Here is a 22,154-nt window from a genome sequence, read left to right as displayed (position 1 = left end):
CCTTGAGGATTTTTATAGCATGACAAATTCGTGATGGTACCTGCCCATTGAACCATATTGCAAATGCCCAGTGACTTTGCAAAAGTAAGAAAACATAAACAAATGGACATAATGAAATCACCATATTTTTATTTTTGGGTTACCAGTTGCACAACAATGCACGTACACTTGCAATATGATTCAACAGTGAAAAACATCACAAAATGGACATGATGAAGTCAACACAATGAGCGATGGAAAGGAGCAACTATCACTGCCAGGCCATCCCGAGTTCATCTGGCCAGTCAATTTTGCATTTCTGCAGGATTTTTGAGCATGTCAAATTTCATATGGTAAATGCCCATTGAACCATATTGCAAATGCCCGTACACTTGCAATATGATTAAACAGCGAAAAAACATCACAAAATGGACATGATGAAGTCAACACAATGAGCGATGGAAAGGAGCAACTATCACTGCCAGGCCATCCCGAGTTCATCTGGCCAGTGCATTTCTGCAGGATTTTTGAGCATGTCAAATTGCATATGGTAAATGCCCATTGAACCATATTGCAAATGCCCGTACACTTGCAATATGATTAAACAGTGAAAAAACATCACAAAATGGACATGATGAAGTCAACACAATGAGCGATGGAAAGGAGCAACTATCACTGCCAGGCCATCCCGAGTTCATCTGGCCAGTCAATTTTGCATTTCTGCAGGATTTTTGAGCATGTCAAATTTCATATGGTAAATGCCCATTGAACCATATTGCAAATGCCCGTACACTTGCAATATGATTAAACAGCGAAAAAACATCACAAAATGGACATGATGAAGTCAACACAATGAGCGATGGAAAGGAGCAACTATCACTGTCAGGCCATCCCGAGTTCATCTGGCCAGTCAATTTTGCATTTCTGCAGGATTTTTGAGCATGTCAAATTTCATATGGTAAATGCCCATTGAACCATATTGCAAATGCCCGTACACTTGCAATATGATTAAACAGTGAAAAAACATCACAAAATGGACATGATGAAGTCAACACAATGAGCGATGGAAAGGAGCAACTATCACTGCCAGGCCATCCCGAGTTCATCTGGCCAGTCAATTTAGCATTTCTGCAGGATTTTTGAGCATGTCAAATTTCATATGGTAAATGCCCATTGAACCATATTGCAAATGCCCGTACACTTGCAATATGATTAAACAGTGAAAAAACATCACAAAATGGACATGATGAAGTCAACACAATGAGCGATGGAAAGGAGCAACTATCACTGCCAGGCCATCCCGAGTTCATCTGGCCAGTCAATTTAGCATTTCTGCAGGATTTTTGAGCATGTCAAATTTCATATGGTAAATGCCCATTGAACCATATTGCAAATGCCCGTACACTTGCAATATGATTAAACAGTGAAAAAACATCACAAAATGGACATGATGAAGTCAACACAATGAGCGATGGAAAGGAGCAACTATCACTGCCAGGCCATCCCGAGTTCATCTGGCCAGTCAATTTTGCATTTCTGCAGGATTTTTGAGCATGTCAAATTTCATATGGTAAATGCCCATTGAACCATATTGCAAATGCCCGTACACTTGCAATATGATTAAACAGCGAAAAAACATCACAAAATGGACATGATGAAGTCAACACAATGAGCGATGGAAAGGAGCAACTATCACTGCCAGGCCATCCCGAGTTCATCTGGCCAGTAAATTTTGCATTTCTGCAGGATTTTTGAGCATGTCAAATTTCATATGGTAAATGCCCATTGAACCATATTGCAAATGCCCGTACACTTGCAATATGATTAAACAGCGAAAAAACATCACAAAATGGACATGATGAAGTCAACACAATGAGCGATGGAAAGGAGCAACTATCACTGCCAGGCCATCCCGAGTTCATCTGGCCAGTCAATTTTGCATTTCTGCAGGATTTTTGAGCATGTCAAATTTCATATGGTAAATGCCCATTGAACCATATTGCAAATGCCCGTACACTTGCAATATGATTAAACAGCGAAAAAACATCACAAAATGGACACGATGAAGTCAACACAATGAGCGATGGAAAGGAGCAACTATCACTGTCAGGCCATCCCGAGTTCATCTGGCCAGTCAATTTTGCATTTCTGCAGGATTTTTGAGCATGTCAAATTTCTTATGGTATTTGGCCCCAAAAAAACACATGATGAATTGACAAAAAATTGAAACAATTTCGAAAAACGGTCCAGAAAGAACTTTTTTACGAGGGTGATAAGTTTTCAAAAAAGTTCAAATTTTCGACTTTTGACTTCATATGAAATCACATTGTAAATGGACAAAACATTTTTCTTATGCGCATGTAAAAATAAAATAAAAATTTGGCTAATAAAATTGGACAAAAGTATGTTGATACAGTTCTTATACATGTGTAATTGACAAAAAAATGGAAAGAATTTTGAAAAACGGTCTAGAAAGCACTTTTTTAAGGGTGTGTGAAGTTTTTTACAACATTTTGACATTTTTGACTTTTGACTTTTGACTTCCTATGAAATCACATTGTAAATGGACAAAACATATTTCTTATGCGCATGTAAAAAAAAAAAAAATATGCTAATAAAATTGGACAAAAGTATGTTGATACAGTTCTTATACATGTGTAATTGACACAAAAATGGAAAGAATTTTGAAAAACGGTCCAGAAAGCACTTTTTTAAGGGTGTGTGAAGTTTTTTACTAAATTTTGACATTTTTGACTTTTGACTTTTGACTTCCTATGAAATCACATTGTAAATGGACAAAACATATTTCTTATGCGCATGTAAAAAAAATAAATAAATATGCTAATAAAATTGGACAAAAGTATATTCATACAGTTCTTACACATGTGTAATTGACAAAAAAATCGAAAGAATTTCGAAAAACGGTCCAGAAAGCACTTTTTTAAGGGGTGATAATTTTTGACAAAAAAATCATTTTTTCAAAATTTTGCTTTTGGATGTTGACTTGATGTCCATTTCCAATATGAAAAACCACGGTGTAGCGCACTCACCCCCTGTTGGATTTTTGAAGTGTTACAACTGGCAATAGCCATATGACATTTGCCATCAACTTTGCACGAATTGGCGTCCAATTGGGTGGTATTGTCCAATGTGTATATGGTTCGTACGGTGCCAATGTGTTGCCATTCATTTTTGTCCATTTCAGGGGGGTCTTCCCTTACTACAGACAGTACATCAAAGACTTTTCTAGGAGTGCCAGCTGCCTGTATGACCTCCTGAAAGCAGATTCAGAGAAATTACCTGACCACCCACGGAAAACAAAAACAAAGAAAGTAAGTCATGTGGTGCCCTCAAACAAGCCAATTCTGTGGACTGACCAGCATCAACAGGCACTTGAACAGCTGATTGAGTGTTTGCTTCACCCACCAGTTTTAGGTTTCCCTGATTTCACTCAGCCATTTGTTGTACACACTGATGCGTCACACCAAGGCTTGGGAGCAGTTCTTTATCAAAAGCAAGAGGGGAAGCTTAGGGTCATTGCTTATGGCTCTCGAACCTTAACAGCAGCTGAGAAGAACTATCACTACCACTCGAGCAAGCTAGAATTTCTAGCTCTAAAATGGGCAATCACTGGTAAGTTCCATGACTATTTGTACTATGCTCCGACCTTCACTGTATACAGCGATAACAACCCGCTCTGCTACATTCTGTCTACTGCAAAACTGAACGCAACCACTTCCAGGTGGGTTGCAGACTTGGCTGATTTCCACTTTACAATAAAGTACAGGCCAGGCAGAGAGAACGGTGATGCAGATGCTTTGTCAAGGATGCCACTGGATGTAGAGTCACTGATGAGAGAATGTTCTGAGGAGCTTCCACCAGACACCATCGCCGCCACGATACAAGCAGTTGAGGTACAGAAAGAGGCTGTTGTACCTTGGTCATTTTCAGCTGCATCTATGGCAGTATCAGCTGAAGGTGAGACAACCACTGCAACAACCAGCTCGATCCCAAAAGATGGGATAAGAGAAGCACAAGAATCTGATCCGGTCATCCGTCCTGTGCTCAATTTCAAACTGTCTGGTTCCAAACCGCCAGTTAAAGAGCAAAAGAAATTCAGTCCAAAGACAAAATGCCTATTCAGAGAATGGGACAAATTGACAATAGACAGTGATGGCATTCTGTACAGAATCACTACAGCCCGCAAGCAGTTAGTTCTACCAGAGCAGTGCAAAGGTAAAGTGATGGAAGAGTTGCACAATAACATGGGACACCAAGGTACTGACCGCACTGTATCAATAGTACGTGACCGCTTCTTCTGGCCATATATGCAATCTGACATCGAGCACTATGTGACTAAAACTTGTAGCTGTGTCAAGCAGAAAAAGCCAGCCCATGCAACAAGAGCTCCTCTGACAAACATTGTGACAACACAGCCATTTGAACTGGTATGTATTGACTTCCTTCATCTCGACAGATGCAAAGGGGGATATGAGTACATCCTCGTGATTGTTGATCATTTTACACGGTTCACTCAAGCCTACGCCACCACATCAAAGTCAGGTAAAACTGCTGCAAATCTCATCTTCAATGACTTTGCCCTGAAGTTTGGGTTCCCGTCCCGCATCCACCATGACCAAGGGGGAGAATTTGAAAATCAGTTGTTCCATCAGTTAAAGAAACTCAGTGGCATGGCGGGGTCCAGGACAACACCCTATCACCCGATGGGAAACGGTCAAGCGGAACGCATGAACAGAACATTGTTGCAAATGTTAAAGACACTAACTGAGACACAAAAGTCAAATTGGAAGGAGTCTCTGAACAAACTGGTTTATGCCTATAACTGCACCCGTTGCGAAGTGACTGGCTATTCACCATTTTATCTTCTGTTTGGGAGATCACCCAGGCTTCCAGTTGATATGCTCTTTGGATTGTGCACAGAGGCAGGTTCCAGTAACCAGCGAGAATACGTGGAGAACTGGAAACGAGGGATGGAAGAAGCATACGCCATTGCAAATGAAAATGCTCAGAAAGCCGCTGAAAGAAGTAAGAAGTACTATGACACTAAAGTTAGGAGTTCAGTGCTACAGCCTGACGAGCGAGTTCTGATTAAAAACCTGACACCAAGAGGAGGACCAGGAAAACTCTGTAACTATTGGGAAGATACAATTCACACAGTGGTGAGACAAATGGGTTCAGACCTGCCGATTTATGAATTGAGACCAGAAAAGGGTAGGGGACGCTCCAGGGTCCTGCACAGAAATCTGCTCATGTCCTGTGACCACTTACCTTTTGAGACACAACCAGAAATGACCAAAGTGGACAGAAGTCAGAAAACGAAGAGACACCAGCCTGCATCACAGACTCTAGATTCTGATGAAGATAGTGGGGATGAATATGACCTTCATCATGAGCCGCTACAGGTTCCCACATCTCCTACAGTACCTGAGGAGAGGAATGCTGAACCAGCGAGAGAGTGGGAACACAGGCCCCCAACAGTGAAACAGACAGTTGCAGTGCCAGTCCCTGATACGCTACCAGCACAGCTTCTTGTTGAAAAGCGGCTGGAGGAGACAACGACAGTTAAAGACCTGCCTGCTGAGGAGAGTAACTTGCCTGCTGAAAATTTGCCTGATGATCGTCCACCAAGTGCCTTTCCTTCATATACTGATGCTGCTGAACCTGAGGAACCAGCCTACCCACTGCCACAAAGAGAGAGACACCCTCCAAGACGTATCACCTATGATCAGCTTGGTATCCCTTCCTGCTACAGTATACAGCCACAGCCACAGTTGTTCCCTGTCTACTCTGCACCAGGACTGGTTCCATGGCTGCCATCACTACAGCAATGTTACTTTCAGCCACCTTACATGTATGGGCTTCAGCAAACATGAGACTACAGAGTTGACATGTTTGACCATGGACTACTGTCTGATTTCACAGACTGTCAAAAGAGACAATTTGCAGACTATGCATATAGATCATTAAAATTGATGGACTGTTGATCAATTGTATGAGATAATACTGCTTATGTTATATAGCTGGTCAACAGATATGGACTTTGAATATAACTTGTTAGTTATATTTGAACTGTGACCCTTGACCTCTGCTCAAGTACTACCTTACAGAAGAGGATTTTCTAGGTCCAGTGCAAAAGAGGCATTCAGTATCAGTTGATAAAGATTGATAACATTCATATAATTGTGTTAAAGTTCAAATCTGTCAAAGGGTACGAATTGTGAGAGTAATGTGTAAATGTTATATTGATTACTTGATTTTGTAGTGCCTAAAAGTGTTAATCTGTGATCTACGAAATGCTCTTAATCTATGAGCCGGAGATCGATTGCTCTGGTCTCCACCCATATTCCTGGGGGAAAATCGCGGTCTTTTTCTCATTCAACTAAACGTTAAATTGAGAATACAACACCGTATCACTCTCGTGATTATTTCTCCCCTGTTTTCAGGTACTTTATTGATGATAAAAATAGTAATTTAAATGTTATAACTCACTAACATGTCAAGAGTGTTTAGGGTGTGTCTTAGTAACGTTTTGAGGAAGTTAGAGTTAAGTTTGAAGAGAGTAATATTAGCCCTGCTCGGTTGAAGTGAAGAATAGCATCGTACTGAGAGTAGCTGCCATTTTATGTCGATTGTGAATGAACATGTACGTTGTTAATAAGATATTTTGCTGTGTTATTTGTATAATGGTTTTTCTGTTGTTTTGTAATGTGTTACTTTTGTGAAATTGATTCAACTAAACGTTAAATTGAGAATACAACACCGTATCACTCTCGTGATTATTTCTCCCCTGTTTTCAGGGGCGTAACACCTGCTTGACCATGCACAAGCAAAACATCCGTGATAAGTACAAAGCCATCCCCACCCCCGCTTTGGCCAATCGTATCACGTCTCTGTTCCTAATCTCCGCCTACAATCAGCAACTTAAGAGGGAGCCAGCAATACAGAGAATATTGAAGAACTGGACATCGGAGGCAGATTTAATATGTTCAAAGATTCATCCACAGTGGCCTCCCGAGTGGCGCAGCGGTCTAAGGCACTGCAACTCAGTGCTAGAGATGTTACTACAGACCCGGGATCAGCCAGTGGGGCTTTACTTGACCCAAGTCACCAGTTGAATTGCGTTTCCTCCGACACGTTGATACATCTGGCTTCTAGGTTAAGCTGGCGGGAGTTACGGAGCGCGGTTAGGCGGGTCATGTTTCGGCGGATGCATGAATCAACCTTCACCTCTCACTAGCACGTTGGGGAGTTGCAGCGATTAGACAAGATTTAAACTTTAAAAAGAAAAAGCGGGTAAAAAAAGACAGTCCACCCAGGACTCATTCATCAACATTGAAGAATCTACATCATCAGTCACAGTCTTCATTAGGAAATATGTTGATGATGATGTGCCCACAATAAAAATCCCTACAGGTCTAAACCAAAAACCATGGATGAACAGAGATATTCCATACTGCAGCATTCGATGTCAGAAGAACGAACATGATGACCTGGTGGTGTGCAATGCCTAGCAGGTACGAGCTCCAAAAATAAGTTAGAATGCAAAAAGACAAGACTGAAACTTTAATTGATGTTCGACAACTCAAACTTGCGTCGCGTGGCAAGGACTTCAGACTATCACAGACTGAAAAAGGCAATCCTGCTGTGCGATGCCCACCAAAGCCTCCCTCTCAGACGAGCTTAACTCATTCTATGTTCGCTCCGAGGTAGACAATACCAAGTTATCAAGGAGAACTCTTGCTGCTCTGAATGACCAGGAGCTTCAAAGGATTTGATTGTTGATTTCTGGAAGCAGAGGATGGAATATACCCTGATCCACATCAACGGGACTGCAGTAGAGAGAGTCACAAGTTTTAAGTTTCTCAGCAACCACAACACTGCGGACTCGTCATGGACCCACATGACAACAGCGTCTCTACTTCCTAAGGTGGCTGACGAAATGTGGCATGCTGCCTCCTCTCTAAATACTACTGCTGCACCATTGAGAGCTTCCTGAGTGGATGCATCATGGTATGGCATACTGCAAGGCACTCTAGCGGGTTGTGAAGTACATCACTGGGACAGTGCCCTCACCCATCCAGGACATCTGCCTGAGGAAGGCACGCATCATTATCAAGGACCCCACAAAAATCAACCACAAAGTCTTCTCTCCCTTATCGTCGGGCAGACCATATTGGTGTATGCAATCTGATTCCAACTGGCTTAGAGACCGTTTCTTTCTACAATCCATCAGACTGCTGACTACAGATATTTTGCACATGTTATTGCAGGTGCAGCAAAATGCGCATGTTACAAGCTTTAGTTGAAGTGCAGTAATACCTAACAATACAAAACAATAAACACAAATCCCCAAAATGTTAATAAAGGAATTAAGAAATATCAGAATGAGCAATGTCAGGGTAAAAAAAAAAATGAATAAAAAATAAATATCCAGGTGGAAGCTTTGATCACTTATTGATGTCCCTTGTAAAATCCACTTCAATCAGTGTACATGAAGGGGAGGTGATTGGTTAAAGAAAGATGTTTAAGCCTTGAGACAATTGAGACATGGATCAGCAGGACTCTGTGTAGTAAAAGGGTCCAGACCAATTTTCAAAATATGTACAGTAGCCCCCAAAAAATGGTCTGATGGACTTCTTCAGCTAACAGTCCGGTGTGCTCTGGACAGCTAGCGAGCCGCGGATTGCAGGCTAGCAGATGGGCATTCAGGGGATGTCGCGACAGCGGAGCCAGTTGAAACCCCCTCGGGCGGATTACGTCAGTTGTCCAGTCGTGATGGATCGGCAGGGCTCCATATCGGCAATTAAAGGGGTCCAGGCCATTTTGCAAAATAGGTATTGTAGCTTAAGGAGTGGCTGATTGACCTCTTCAGCTAGCCGGGAGATGGGCCTAGCATAGGCTAGCTCCAGGCTAATTGGTGGTTGCTTCGGGACAGAGACGTTAGCCAGGAGAAGCCAATCGGATAGCAGCTAGCTAGCTGTGATGACCTGGGTGAAAAGGTTCAGAGCTTGAGGTAGGAATCCAGAGATATGGAGAAAAATAAGCCCGATTTGCTCTGGTTTGAGTCGGGCTGTGCAGACTGGTGAGATATGTCCTTGCTAAATGTAGCTGATGACCACTAGCAGTGGAAAGCTAACTACTAGCTAGTTAGCTGGCTAGCTTCTGTTGGGGGTTCCGGATCAAATGTAAAGACAATAGCAGAATCATACCACATCACCAAGCTTGGACAATTGGTCTCAACCCTGCCCTTTGCAGCTGGGCAGACATACCGACCTCGGGTGTGAAGGTAGGCAACAACACCTTCGCCACACTGATCCTCAAGACTGTGGAACAACAAGGGTGTGTGCTCAACCTCCTCCTGTACTCCCTGTTCACCCATGACTGAGTGGCAACTCAATCATCAAGTTTGCTGACAACAGTGGTAGGCCTGATATCCAACAACGACAAGACGGCATACAGGGAGGATGTGAGGACCCTGACGGAATGGTGCCGGGAAAATAACCTCTCCCTCAATGTCAACAAAACAATGGAGATGATAGTGGATTACAGTAGACAGCAGAGAGAGATAGGTGTGTGTTCCTTTTGTCCAGGTGGGAAAGGGCAGTGTGGAGTGCAATAGAGATTGCGTCATCTGTGGATCTTTTGGGGAGGTATGCGAATTAGAGTCAGTCTAAGGTTTCTGGGAGGATGGTGTTGATGTGTGCCATGACCAGCCTTTCAAAGCATTTCATGGCTACAGATGTGAGTGCTATGCGACGGCCATAATTTACGCAGGTTACCTTGGCGATCTTGGGCACAGGGATTATGGTAGTCTGCTTGAAACACAGTTGCCTGGAACAGCTGGTGCTCTTATGCATGCTTCAGTGTTGCTTGCTTCGAAGCGAGCATAGAAGGCATTTAGCTCATCTGGTAAGCTTGCTTCACTGAGCATCTCACAACTAGGTTTCCCTTTGCAATCTATGATAGTTTGCAAGCCCTGCCACATTGTGACGAGCATCAGATCCAGTGTAATAGGATTCGATCTTAGTCCTGTATTGACGTTTTGCCTGTTTGATGGTTTGTTGGAGATCGTAGTGGGATTTATTATAATTATCCAGCCACTGAAAGCTTCAGCCTTTAGCGCCATGCGGATGTTGCCTGTAAACCATAATTTCTGGTTGGGATATGTACTGGTCACTGTGTGGACGACGTTGTCGATGCATTTATTAATTAAGCTGGTAATTAATGTGTTATACTCCTCATTGCCATTGGATGAATAAGGGGAACATATTCCAGTATGTACTAGCAAAACAGTCCTGTGGCTTAGCATCTGTTTCAGTGCATCACTGATACTTCCTGTTTGAGTTTTTGCTTTTAAGCAGGAATCAGGAGTTGTGGTCAGATCAGGTCAGTTGTGGTCAGATTTGCCAAATGGAGGGCGAGGGAGAGCTTTTTACAGTACATGTTTCCGTGTGTGGAGTAAAGGTGATCCACAAAATGGATTTCAGTTTTCCTGAAATAAAGTCGGCCGGGGTGCTGCCTCTGGATGAACATTTTGGATGGATGAACATTTTCCAGTTTGCTTAGGGCATTATATAGCTCGTTCAGTGCGATCTTAGTTTGTGTTGGTAAATAGACAGCTAAGAAGAATATGGATTAAAACTCTCTTGGTAAATAGTGTGATCTACAATCAATAGGTACTCTAACTCAGGCGAGCAAAACCTAGATACCTCCTTAATATTAGAGATTGCGCACCAGCTGTTGTTCACAAAGAGACACATACCACCCCCCCCTGATCTTAGCTGCTTTTCTGTCTTGCCGATATCCTGAAAACCCAGCTAACTGTATATTATCCATGTCCTTGTTCTGCCACGACTCTGTGAAACATAGGATATTACAGTTTTGAATGTCCCGTTGATAGGATAGTCTTCGAACGGAGCTCATCCAGTTTATTCTCCAGTGATTGTATGTTCACCAATAAAACGGAAGGTAAAGGCGGATTATCTTTTCACCGACGCAGTCTCGCCAGGCATCCGAGTAGTGGAGTTCTAGGGCAAAAACCAAAATGTGCATCCAGGGTGACAGCAAATTGGTAACGTTCTTTGACAACAACACATAATTGACAGAGTTAGTACATTAACAAGCAAGGGCCTTTGGCTATAGCCATTTTATTTCTCCAGAAAACATTAGTACACAAACTGAAATTTTGGTACAGTACGTTAGTGTCACGCCCTTACCATAGAGAACCTTTTTATTCTCTATTTTGGTTAGGTCGGGGTGTGACTAGGGTGGGTGATCTAGTGCATTTATTTCTATGTTAGCCTGGTTTGGTTCCCAATCAGAGGCCGCTGTTTATCGTTGTCTCTGATTGGGGATCATATTTAGGTAGCCATTTCCCCACAGTGTTTTGTGGGATTATGTTTCTGTGTAGTTGCCTGTGAGCACTGCTTGAGCTGCACGTATCGTTTATTCCTTATTTATTTTTATTTTTTTCGGTTCTCTTATAATAAAAGGATGTCGAACCGATTCCGCGCTGCGCTTTGGTCTGAGTATGATTACAACAACGATCGTGACAGTTAGTTAGCTAATAATGTCTGCTAGGCTGGGGTTGGAGACACATTTACAAAAACTAATATTTTGCAATAAAATATTTAGATAATTAGCTAAATAATTAACATAGTGAAATATTATGTTAGCTCGTAGCTAGCTCCCTACCTGGAGGTGAAGACAGACAGACAACGTTTTAAAAAAATTGAAATTCAATGGCAGAGTTTAGAGCTCAACAGGCAGACAGGACTGATATTTTTTCCCAATGTGCGAGCAGAATGCAATTATTTCTTCACTTTAAAAACAACAAACGACTTCTAAACGTTATTCCATCCTAAACTAAATTATAACATTTCTAAAATATTGATGCATTAGTTCCGTGCAGTTCTTGCTTATCTGCTGTGCTGTTAGCTAAAAGCTTTAAATATAACAATTAAGCTACATTCAGCTGGAAACATTGTAGCCGCCGTGGCAGAACCTTATTTTTGTATTTAGCATGTGTGGAATGTAAACTACATGGCTGAAAGTATGTGGACACCTGCTCTTCGAACATCTCATTCCCCCAAAAAATGGGCATTAATATGGAGTTGGTCCCCCCTTTACAGTTATAATAGCCTCCACTCTTCTGGGATGGCTTTCCGCTAGATGTTGGAACATTGATGCAGGGACTTGCTTCCATTCAGCCAGAAGCACTGATGTTGGGCGACTAGGCCTGGCTCGCAGTCGGCGTTCCAATTCCAATTCAAGTTCTTCCACGCCGATCTCGACAAACCATTTCTGTATGGACCTCGCTTTGTACACGGGGGTATTGTCATGCTGAAACAGAAAAGATCCTTCCCCAAACTGTTGCCACAAAGTTAGAAGCACAGAATTGTCTGGGATGTCATTGTATGCTGTAGCATTACGATTTCCCTTCACAGGAACTAAGGGGTCTATCCCAAACAATGAAACATAACCCCAGACCATTGTTCCTCCTCCACCAAACTTTACAGTTGGCACTATGCATTGGGGCAGGTAGCATGGCATCCGCATGGCAACCGCCAAACCCATATTTGTCCATCGGACTGCCAGATCGTGAAGCATGATTCGTCACTCAGAGAATGCGTTTCCACTGCTCCAGAGTCCAATGGCGGCGAGCTTTACACCACTCCAGCTGACTCTTGGCACTGCGCATGGTGATCTTAGACTTGTGTGCGGATGCTCAGCCATGGGAACCAATTTCCTGAACCTCCCGACAACAGGTATTGTGCGGACATTGCTTCCAGAGGCAGTTTGGAACTCGGTAGAGAGTGTTGCAACCAATGTCCCATTCAGTGAGCTTGTATGTATATCACTTCACGGCTGAGCCGTTGTTGCTCCTAGACATTTCCTCTTCACAATAACAGCACTGTTGACCGGGGCAGCTCTAGCAGGGCAGAAATTTAACGAACTGACTTGTTGGAAAGGTGGCATCCTATGATGGTGCCATGTTGAAAGTTACTGAGCACTTCAGTATGGTACATTCTATTGTCTATGGAGATTGCATGGCGGTGTGCTCGATTTTATAAAACTGTTAGCAACGGGTGTGGCTGATATAACAGAATCTACTAATTTGAATATTAACAGAGAAATTGAAAGTTACATCATACCATAGTTAAATATTTATTTTCTTAATTAATGGTTAGGCATTATACTAATTGATGGAAACATTGTAGCCTATGTTAGCCAATTCATTCAAATAATCCGATAGCTGTGTATGGGGATACTTTATTTTATAATTAGGCTGCAATAAATAAATACAGACCTGATCCAGATAAAATGACAGCTTGTGTTCAGATTTTCTTTCTCCTGAATACATTTATTTAATTATATCATAATATCTCTATTTGCTATGTGGGAAAAAAACAACAACATAAAAGTGTTACAAAACCATTCACATCATGGTCATCATCCATGTATGAAACACATGATTGAAAGTGTGTCTTTGTGTAATTATGTCAAAATGCCTCCTTCCAAGTCCCTTGAGCATATGAAAATGAGGATGACGACTAAAACGTATTGTCTGTTCCCTCATGGATCAGGGTACCGTCACAGGACAACAAATAATTCATATCAATTTTCATTGGATCAAACAATTGATTCCTGCGTTAATGACACGTCTTTGTTCTCAGGTTTTTTAAATGACTTCAATGGCTAGCAGTATGTGATATACTATGTCATTTTGCAATATAACGTGCAATTTCTTCCAGGATAAGGATAAACCTTCAGGACTTAAGAACCAATTGATGCTGTGTATGCAATGTAGTCGGAGATTCTGTAAGGAGGGTGTGAGGAAATAGCGGTGCATCCGGAGGCATGCAGAGGCCTAATTGAGCCCTGTACCTCCCAAATTGTGTAACATTGTGGAGGGCTCTGCATAGATATGATTGGTTGACGGTAATTGGGGGGCGGGAAGTCCTGTACAAACACAAACTTACTTCCTTGACAACTTCCTTCACACCAGCTCTGCTCAACAGCTCTGCGCTGCTCCACGAAGCTCAAAACGTATGAATGTCCGTATCACTGTAAAGGCCAATGCAGACTGCAGATTGACCATGTAGCGCCTTTAACTGTCATTAATGTAACAGTAAATACTATAATAATAGTAAACTCTTGCTGCTCTGAATGACCAGGTGCTTCAAAGGATTTGATTGTTGACTTCTGGAAGCAGAGGATGGAACATACCCTGATCCACATCAACGGGACTGCAGTAGAGATGGTCACAAGTTTTAAGTTTCTCAGCAACCACATCACTGCGGACTCGTCATGGACCAACATGACAACAGCGTCTCTACTTCCTAAGGTGGCTGACGAAATATGGCATGCTGCCTCCTCTCTAAATACTACTACTGCACCATTGAGAGCTTCCTGAGTGGATGCATCATGGTATGGCATACTGCAAGGCACTCTAGCGGGTTGTGAAGTACATCACTGGGACAGTGCCCTCACCCATCCAGGACATCTGCCTGAGGAAGGCACGCATCATTATCAAGGACCCCACAAAAATCAACCACAAACTCTTCTCTCCCTTATCGTCGGGCAGTCCATATTGGTGTATGCAATCTGATTCCAACTGGCTTAGAGACCGTTTCTTTCTACAATCCATCAGACTGCTGACTACAGATATTTTGCACATGTTATTGCAGGTGCAGCAAAATGCGCATGTTACAAGCTTTAGTTAAAGTGCAGTAATACCTAACAATACAAAACAATAAACACAAATCCCCAAAATGTTAATAAAGGAATTAAGAAATATCAGAATGAGCAATGTCAGGGTAAAAAAAAAAAATGAATAAAAAAAAATATCCAGGTGGAAGCTTTGATCCCTTATTGATGTCCCTTGTAAAATCCACTTCAATCAGTGTACATGAAGGGGAGGTGATTGGTTAAACAAGGATTTTTAGGCCTTGAGACAATTGAGACATGGATCAGCAGGACTCTGTGTAGTAAAAGGGTCCAGGCCAATTTTCAAAATATATACAGTAGCCCCCAAAATATTGTCTGATGGACTTCTTCAGCTAACAGTCCGGTGTGCTCTGGACAGCTAGCGGGCCGCGGATTGCAGGCTAGCAGATGGGCATTCAGGGGACTTCGCGACGGGGGAGCCAGTTGAAACCCCCTCGGGCGGATTACGTCAGTTGTCCAGTCGTGATGGATCAGCAGGGCTCCATATCGGCAATTACAGGGGTCCAGGCCAATTGCAAAATAGGTATTGTAGCTTAAGGAGTGGCTGATTGACCTCTTCAGCTAGCTGGGAGATGGGCCTAGCATAGGCTAGCTCCAGGCTAATTGGTGGTTGCTTCGGGACAGAGACGTTAGCCAGGAGAAGCCAATCGGATAGCAGCTAGCTAGCTGCGATGACCTAGGTGAAAAGGTTCAGAGCTTGAGGTAGGAATCCAGAGATATGGAGAAAAATAAGCCCGATTTGCTCTGTGCTCTGTGCTCTGTGCAGCTCTGTGCAGACTGGCGAGATATGTCCTTGCTAAAGGTAGCTGATGACCACTAGCAGTGGCAAGCTGACTACTAGCTAGTTAGCTGGCTAGCTTCTGTTGGGGGTTCCGGATCAAATGTAAAGGAAATAGCAGAATCCTACCACATCAACAAGCTTGGACAATTGGTCTCAATCCCGCTCTTTGCAGCTGGGCAGACGGGCTGACCTCGGGTGTGAAGGTAGGCAACAACACCTTCACCACGCTGATCCTCAAGATGGGGAACAATAAGGGTGTGTGCTCAACCTCCTCCTGTACTCCCTGTTCACCCATGACTGAGTGGCAACTCAATCATCAAGTTTGCTGACAGCAGTGGTAGGCCTGATTTCCAACAATGACAAGACGGCATACAGGGAGGATGTGAGGACCCTGACGAAATGGTGCCGGGACAATAACCTCTCCCTCAATGTCAACAAAACAATGGAGATGATTGTTGATTACAGTAGACAGCAGAGAGAGCTAGTCCCCATCCACTTCTACAGGGTCGCACTGGAGAGGACAAAAAGCTTCAAGTTTCTCGGCGTGCACATCACAATCAACCTGAAATGATCCATTCGTTGAGAAAATGTGATGAAGGCGCAACAGCACCTACTCAACCTCAGGAGGCTGAAGAAATTTGGCATGAACTTCTACAGGTGCACCATTGAGAGGATCCTGTAGGGCTGTGTCAACGCCTAGTACGGCAATTGCAACCAAAGGGCTCCCCAAATGGTGGTGCGGTCAGCCCAACGCATCACCGGGAGCACACTGCCTGCCCTCCAGGACACCTACAGCGCTCGGTGTCACAGATAGGCCAAGAAGATCATCAAGGACCTCAGCCACTCGAGCCATGGCCTGTTCACCCCGCTACCATCCAGAAGGAGGTGATAGTACAGGAGCATCAAAGCTGTGACCTAGAGACTGATTACTCCAGTCCATCGGACGTTAAAATCGTCTCCTCTAGCCGGCCTCCTCCCAGTACCCAGCCCAAAATTAGTCACTATTAAAAGCAGGGTACTGGGTTGACACCACCTGGTACTCTAACCTGTACCATAGAGACTGCTGCCATATGTACATAGTCATTCAGCACGGTTAACTTTAATAATGTTTACAATAGAGTACCTGTACTGGGGTTCTGTGGTCACCGAACTGCCTTCAAGTGCAGCGGTCTCCCTTCACAGGAGTGGCAACTGGGAACATATAAATGCACAAAATGACTAGGACCAGCCTTTCTGGTCAATGGCGGTGAAGCCTGATAAGTGCAACACCCAAAGGGCTGCAACGTTGACGGGCAAGGCACCTGTCCAGCAGCCCTGAGAATGGACAGTTGAGAGGAAGAGGACACACACTCAGCCACCAGAACAACACATCGTAGAGATTGGACCATAGAGAATGATAGTCACAGTATATCATCTTTATATGTGTCCCATTATGGCGTACGTGAGCGCAAGGGCAGCTCCATTCAAATCAAATAACAAATGTAATTACATTAGAGACAATAGAGGCAATATTCATTTTATTAAAGTAGTCCATTGTCTTCTATAATTTCTATGAGTTGGCAAACAAACTTAAAGGCTGCACACCATCACAGAGTGTTTTGTTTGAAAAGGTACTGTATGAAGCCAAAGGTGGCAATTTAATGCTACCTACAGTTATGCAGTGTTTGCTCAAGTGTATAATTAATTGGCTGATCCCTCCAGATAACCTGGATTGAATAATGGGGAGCGTTAGGTAGGATGCAACCTTTTGGAAGGTTCAGATAAAAATATGCTATATTGAACAAATATGTCTCCCCGACATGGAGATTATTAAGGAAATACGTTGTCTCTATTCATGAAATGTATATCTGCAATGCTCAAAGGTTTTGCGACTGAAAGTGGCCCGTGTGATTCTTCCTTAACGAACGGTCTGCACAACGCATCACAGGGGGCGAACTACCTGCCCTCCAGGACACCTACACCACCCGATGTTACAGGAAGGCCATAAAGATCATCAAGGACATCAACCACCCGAGCCACTGCCTGTTCACCCCGCTATCATCCAGAAGGCGAGGTCAGTACAGGTGCATCAAAGCTGGGACCGAGAGACTGAAAAACAGCTTCTATCTCAAGGCCATCAGACTGTTAAACAGCCACCTCTAACATTGAGTGGCTGCTGCCAACACACTGACACTGACTCAACTCCAGCCACTTTAATAATGGGAATTGATGGGAAATGATGTAAATATATCACTAGCCACTTTAAACAATGCTACCTTATATAATGTTACTTACCCTACATTATTCATCTCATATGCATACGTATATACTGTACTCTATATCATCGACTGTATCCTTATGTAATACATGTATTACTAGCCGCTGCTCTGTACCATCACTCATTCATATATCCTTATGTACATATTCTTTATCCCCTTACACTGTGTATAAGACAGTAGTTTTGGAGTTGTTAGTTAGATTACTTGTTGGTTATTACTGCATTGTCGGAACTAGAAGCACAAGCATTTCGCTACACTCGCATTAACATCTGCTAACCATGTTTATGTGACAAATAAAATTTGATTTGATTTGATTTGAGAAGCTCCACCTAGATGGCTACTTTGTTGGAAGCCCTCAGTGGCAATGTTCATGCCAACATGGATTTCATCCATCTAGAGTCCTCTATCTAACTCCATGAGACTGACTCAATAGCCAGGTTTTGACCACCAAACGCAGGCCCCTAATTGCAATGAGGTGCACCTGGAGACAAATAGATACACCTGGGTAAATTAAGACATGTCACATAACATAAATACCAGGTGTATTGGATCTTGTTATCATCAGTTGCATTTTCTCTGTTAGTACCACTCCTGTACCTGGCATCATGTGCATTTTGAGACTGACGGTGGTCACATGTGAGTATACAAAATCTTTATCTGATGCAGATTAGAATTTAAATATATATGACAATGTTTGTATTTGTGAGTGAAAAGAAGTACATGTAATATGATTTGAGGGACATTCAGTTCCTTTTGGGCAAAAAGGTATTCAAAGCATGGAATATGAGACCAAATGCTGAACTTGCGTATAGAGACCAATGCTGAGTTGTAGCTTCATGGTCCAAGTGCATATGATGTTGAATGTTGCTGAACTAGCTGTGTGATGTTGTTTCAGTGCTGGCTACAGCTTGCTGCACACTAACAGATGGAGGTACTGTATGTAATAATGATGATACTACTTAACCAAGCTAATGTGAGTGGTGTGTAATTCCTGTTTATTTGTCCTGGCAGCAATCAGCATCACGTGTGAAGGCTCTGATGCTTTACTGCAATGTGGTAAGCTAGTCCATACTGCTGAACAGTATACTCACCGACCACCTATGATCGTTTATACTGTAGATTAGCGTCACTAGCCCACACCATAGAGACCCATACTTGGCTCTCCTTCGTGCCTCACTGTTCTCCATCTCCCTCAGATGGAGGTAAGATCCATATCAAGCGTGCGAACTACGGTCGTCGTCAACACGATGTTTGTTCTATTGGGCGCCCTGATAACCAACTCACCGACACCAACTGCCTCAGCCAATCCTCCACCAGCAAGATGGCAGAAAGGTACTAGAACCTGTAACTCCTTGGCTGTAGTGTAAACAACCACCAGCAAGATGGCAGAAATGTGCTGGAACCTGTTGTGTTTACCTGTATGAACTCATGACCTCAACATGTCTTTGAAACACACAGATGCGGTGGGAAGAGCGAGTGTATTGTCCCTGCATCCAATTTCGTTTTTGGAGACCCCTGTGTCGGGACTTATAAGTACCTGGACACCAAATACTCCTGTGTCCAACAGCAAGAAACAAGTCAGTCTCTGAATGTGTGCTAATAGTATTTAGTATTTAATATTTAGTGTTGGTATGACTGTGTCATGTTGGGACATTGTTTAATTCTCCTACCCACTTTTAATCTTGTAAAAAAGTAAGCTCAGCTGATTGCTAGAAAAGGAATATAATGGGTTGGTTCCCCTATGGTACCAGCTTGTTAACTTTTGTTTCTCCAAGTGTAAACCACCCTCAACTGCTAACTAACCCTAGCAAGCTGTGGATATGCAACTTGTTTAGTTTGAGTAGCCTATAGGGAGGTCAGAGACCTGGCAGTGTGGTGCCAAGATGCCGAAGGAACTGGTAGTGGACTACAGGAAATGGAGGGCTGAGCCCTTCCCTGCCAGGAGGCTAAAAGGATTGGTGTCAGCCCTCCGATTCTGAATTCTACACCATTGAGAGCTTTTTGACTGGCTGCATCACCACTAGGTATGGCATCTGACCACAAGGTGCTACAGAGGGTATCGCGTACGGCCCAGTACATCAGAGGCCGCGCTCCCTGCATCAGGATTTCGACACCACCTGTGTCGGCAGGCTCTACATTGTCAAAGACTCGCACCCCCCAAGTTATACTGGTCTCTGCTACTCCATAACAAATGGTACGGCTGCACCAAGTCTGGAACCAACAGGACCCTGAAAGGCTTCTACTTCCCCCAAGCCTTAACTGCTGAATGACTATCTGCATTGACCCTTTTTGCAGTAACTTTTTTGACTTGTCTCATATGCTGCTGCTGTTCCTTGTTAAATTGACATATCTAGCTCAATTAGCCAGCAAGAACATGGAAGGCAAGTGTCAAGCTTATATGATGCTTGTGCACTTAATCTGGTTTACCATGTTTCAGTGAACGGTAACTAGCTAGCGCAACTCCTACAGTTTTGCAGGGTTTATAGCCAATCTGACAGATGGCACAAACTGCACAGATTGGGTGTAGCGGGGTCGACTTTATTTTTTCAACAGTTTAGGTCTAGCCAGCCAGTTTGCTTAAAATGTTAGCATTTCGAGAACTGCTCATAAGGAAGTGAAACTAAAAGGTAACGGTGGAAGATGACGCGCCTAACTTTTTGTACTTTGGTTCATGCTAACGAGTTTATAATGACTTTTAGAAAAATGCACCTGAAATCAACATTCCCTGTCAGTGCGCATCACTAACACTTCACCAGGCTAATGTATGTCTTAATTTGTCTGGCCAGTGGTGTAACTCCTGTGTTGTCTTTGCAGTAAGCAGCATCATATGTGAAGGCTCTGATTCTCAACTACTATGTGGTAAGCTGGTCAACACTACCGTACAGTTTAATCATGTGGTGCCGTGTATATTAGTCACTAGCCCACACCAACACCAAGGTTTGTCCTTTCTCTTCCTCAGATCGAGGTGAGATCCGTATTCAGCGTGCCAACTATGGTCGTCGTCAACACGATGTGTGTTCCATTGGGCGCCCACATCAACAACTCAAAAACACCAACTGCCTCAGCCAATCCACCACCAGCAAAATGGCAGAAAGGTACTGAAACCTTCAGTGTGCATTTAGCTGTAGGAAGTCATTGGCTGTGGTGTTAACCTCTACCTGTTGACACACAGGTGTGATGGAAAGCGCCAGTGTATCGTCAAGGTATCCAACTCTGTGTTCGGTGACCCCTGTGTCGGAACCTATAAGTACTTGGATGTGGCTTACACCTGTGACTGAATGTGAGTTTTGTATAGGTGCACATGACTGGGAACTAGAATTCGTGTTGTATTTTACCTTTATTTAGCATGGCAGTTAAGAACAAATTCTTAATTTCAATGATGGCCTAGGAACAGTGGGTTGACTGCCTGTTCAGGGGCAGAACGAAATATTTGTACATTGTCAGCTCATGATTTGTACTTGCAACCTTTCGGTTACTAGTCCAACTCTCTAACCACTAGGCTACCCTGCTGACGATTTTGTCTTGCAGGATATCTTCCTGGGGAACCTGAAGATGTACAAGGCTTCTGGGATATCTTCATCAGGTCGTGCTGTTTTCCTCCAACCTCTAAATCAACTTCAATGACCATTGTAAACCCGTGTACATTGTGCTGAAGCATTTCTTAAACAATTTCTGAACTGTGGCTGAATTAAACGAAGCGGCAGGAAGACGATACTAGTTGCCTCTTGTACATTAATAAATGTCACACCAATATTACTGAACATGTGTCCTTTATTCTCTCTTACTGGTCCTAATTCGTATGCATCAACAGCTAATCTGGTCACAAAGCAGGCCTGGATAGGTAAACATTTTAATACAATGTGTAGACTCTACAAACCTTGCTCGTTAAGTGGTTGGCTCATGAACCAAATGTTCCCTTTCTGTGTAGATTCAGTTTGACTATTTCATCTGGTAATAAACATACTTACAGGGAAGCTGCCCAACCACATCACATTAGTCATCTAACAGCCTCTTAGCCAGAGACACAAAGGGTCAACGGCACGTCGACAGATCTCCCACTGTCAAATGGGGACCTGACCGATACAGCCCTCCAAGAGCTGCCCCTCAAGCATCAGATTCCACCCTGAGAAATACATTGAATTCCATTCCCTGCCCCATGCACCACCAATGAACGAGAAACATACAGGCCAATATAACAGCAAGGCCAACGGTGTATGGAACCATGTCCATCTATGAGCATTTGAATGAGTGTATGCATTTGTACAAACACCTGCATGGCATCAGCCTCAACTGTATCAACAAAGCCCCTCAGTGTCATTCAAATGTATTTGGCATTAATCCTTTGCCCAGCAACTCCACTCCCCCTTATCTCCAATTCCACATCC

At 43.2% G+C, this 22,154-nt stretch overlaps 1 protein-coding gene across 2 annotated transcripts; it reads left to right on the top strand.

Annotated features, from left to right (window-relative positions):
- Positions 1 to 18,277: 18,277 nt before the first annotated feature.
- LOC116366325 (L-rhamnose-binding lectin CSL3-like) lies at positions 18,278 to 21,530 on the top strand. Of its 2 annotated transcripts, none has more exons than XM_031818511.1 (9): positions 18,278 to 18,405; positions 18,665 to 18,700; positions 18,781 to 18,825; positions 18,966 to 19,101; positions 19,228 to 19,346; positions 20,584 to 20,628; positions 20,729 to 20,864; positions 20,942 to 21,049; positions 21,269 to 21,530. In XM_031818511.1, exons 1-8 carry the CDS (start codon positions 18,375 to 18,377, stop codon positions 21,045 to 21,047), a joined length of 654 nt encoding a protein of 217 aa, XP_031674371.1. In that variant the 5' UTR covers positions 18,278 to 18,374; the 3' UTR covers positions 21,048 to 21,049; positions 21,269 to 21,530. The 2 variants fall into 2 exon arrangements, with proteins under 2 accessions (XP_031674371.1, XP_031674370.1); XM_031818510.1 differs by having other exon boundaries at positions 18,279 to 18,405; positions 21,298 to 21,530.
- The last annotated feature ends 624 nt before the right edge of the window (positions 21,531 to 22,154 follow it).

The sequence above is a fragment of the Oncorhynchus kisutch genome, unplaced genomic scaffold, assembly GCF_002021735.2.
Source record: "Oncorhynchus kisutch isolate 150728-3 unplaced genomic scaffold, Okis_V2 scaffold1444, whole genome shotgun sequence".
Classification (NCBI taxonomy): domain Eukaryota; kingdom Metazoa; phylum Chordata; class Actinopteri; order Salmoniformes; family Salmonidae; genus Oncorhynchus; species Oncorhynchus kisutch.
Note: the sequence above shows the minus strand (reverse complement) of the source record. Positions and strands in the feature narration are given on the sequence as shown.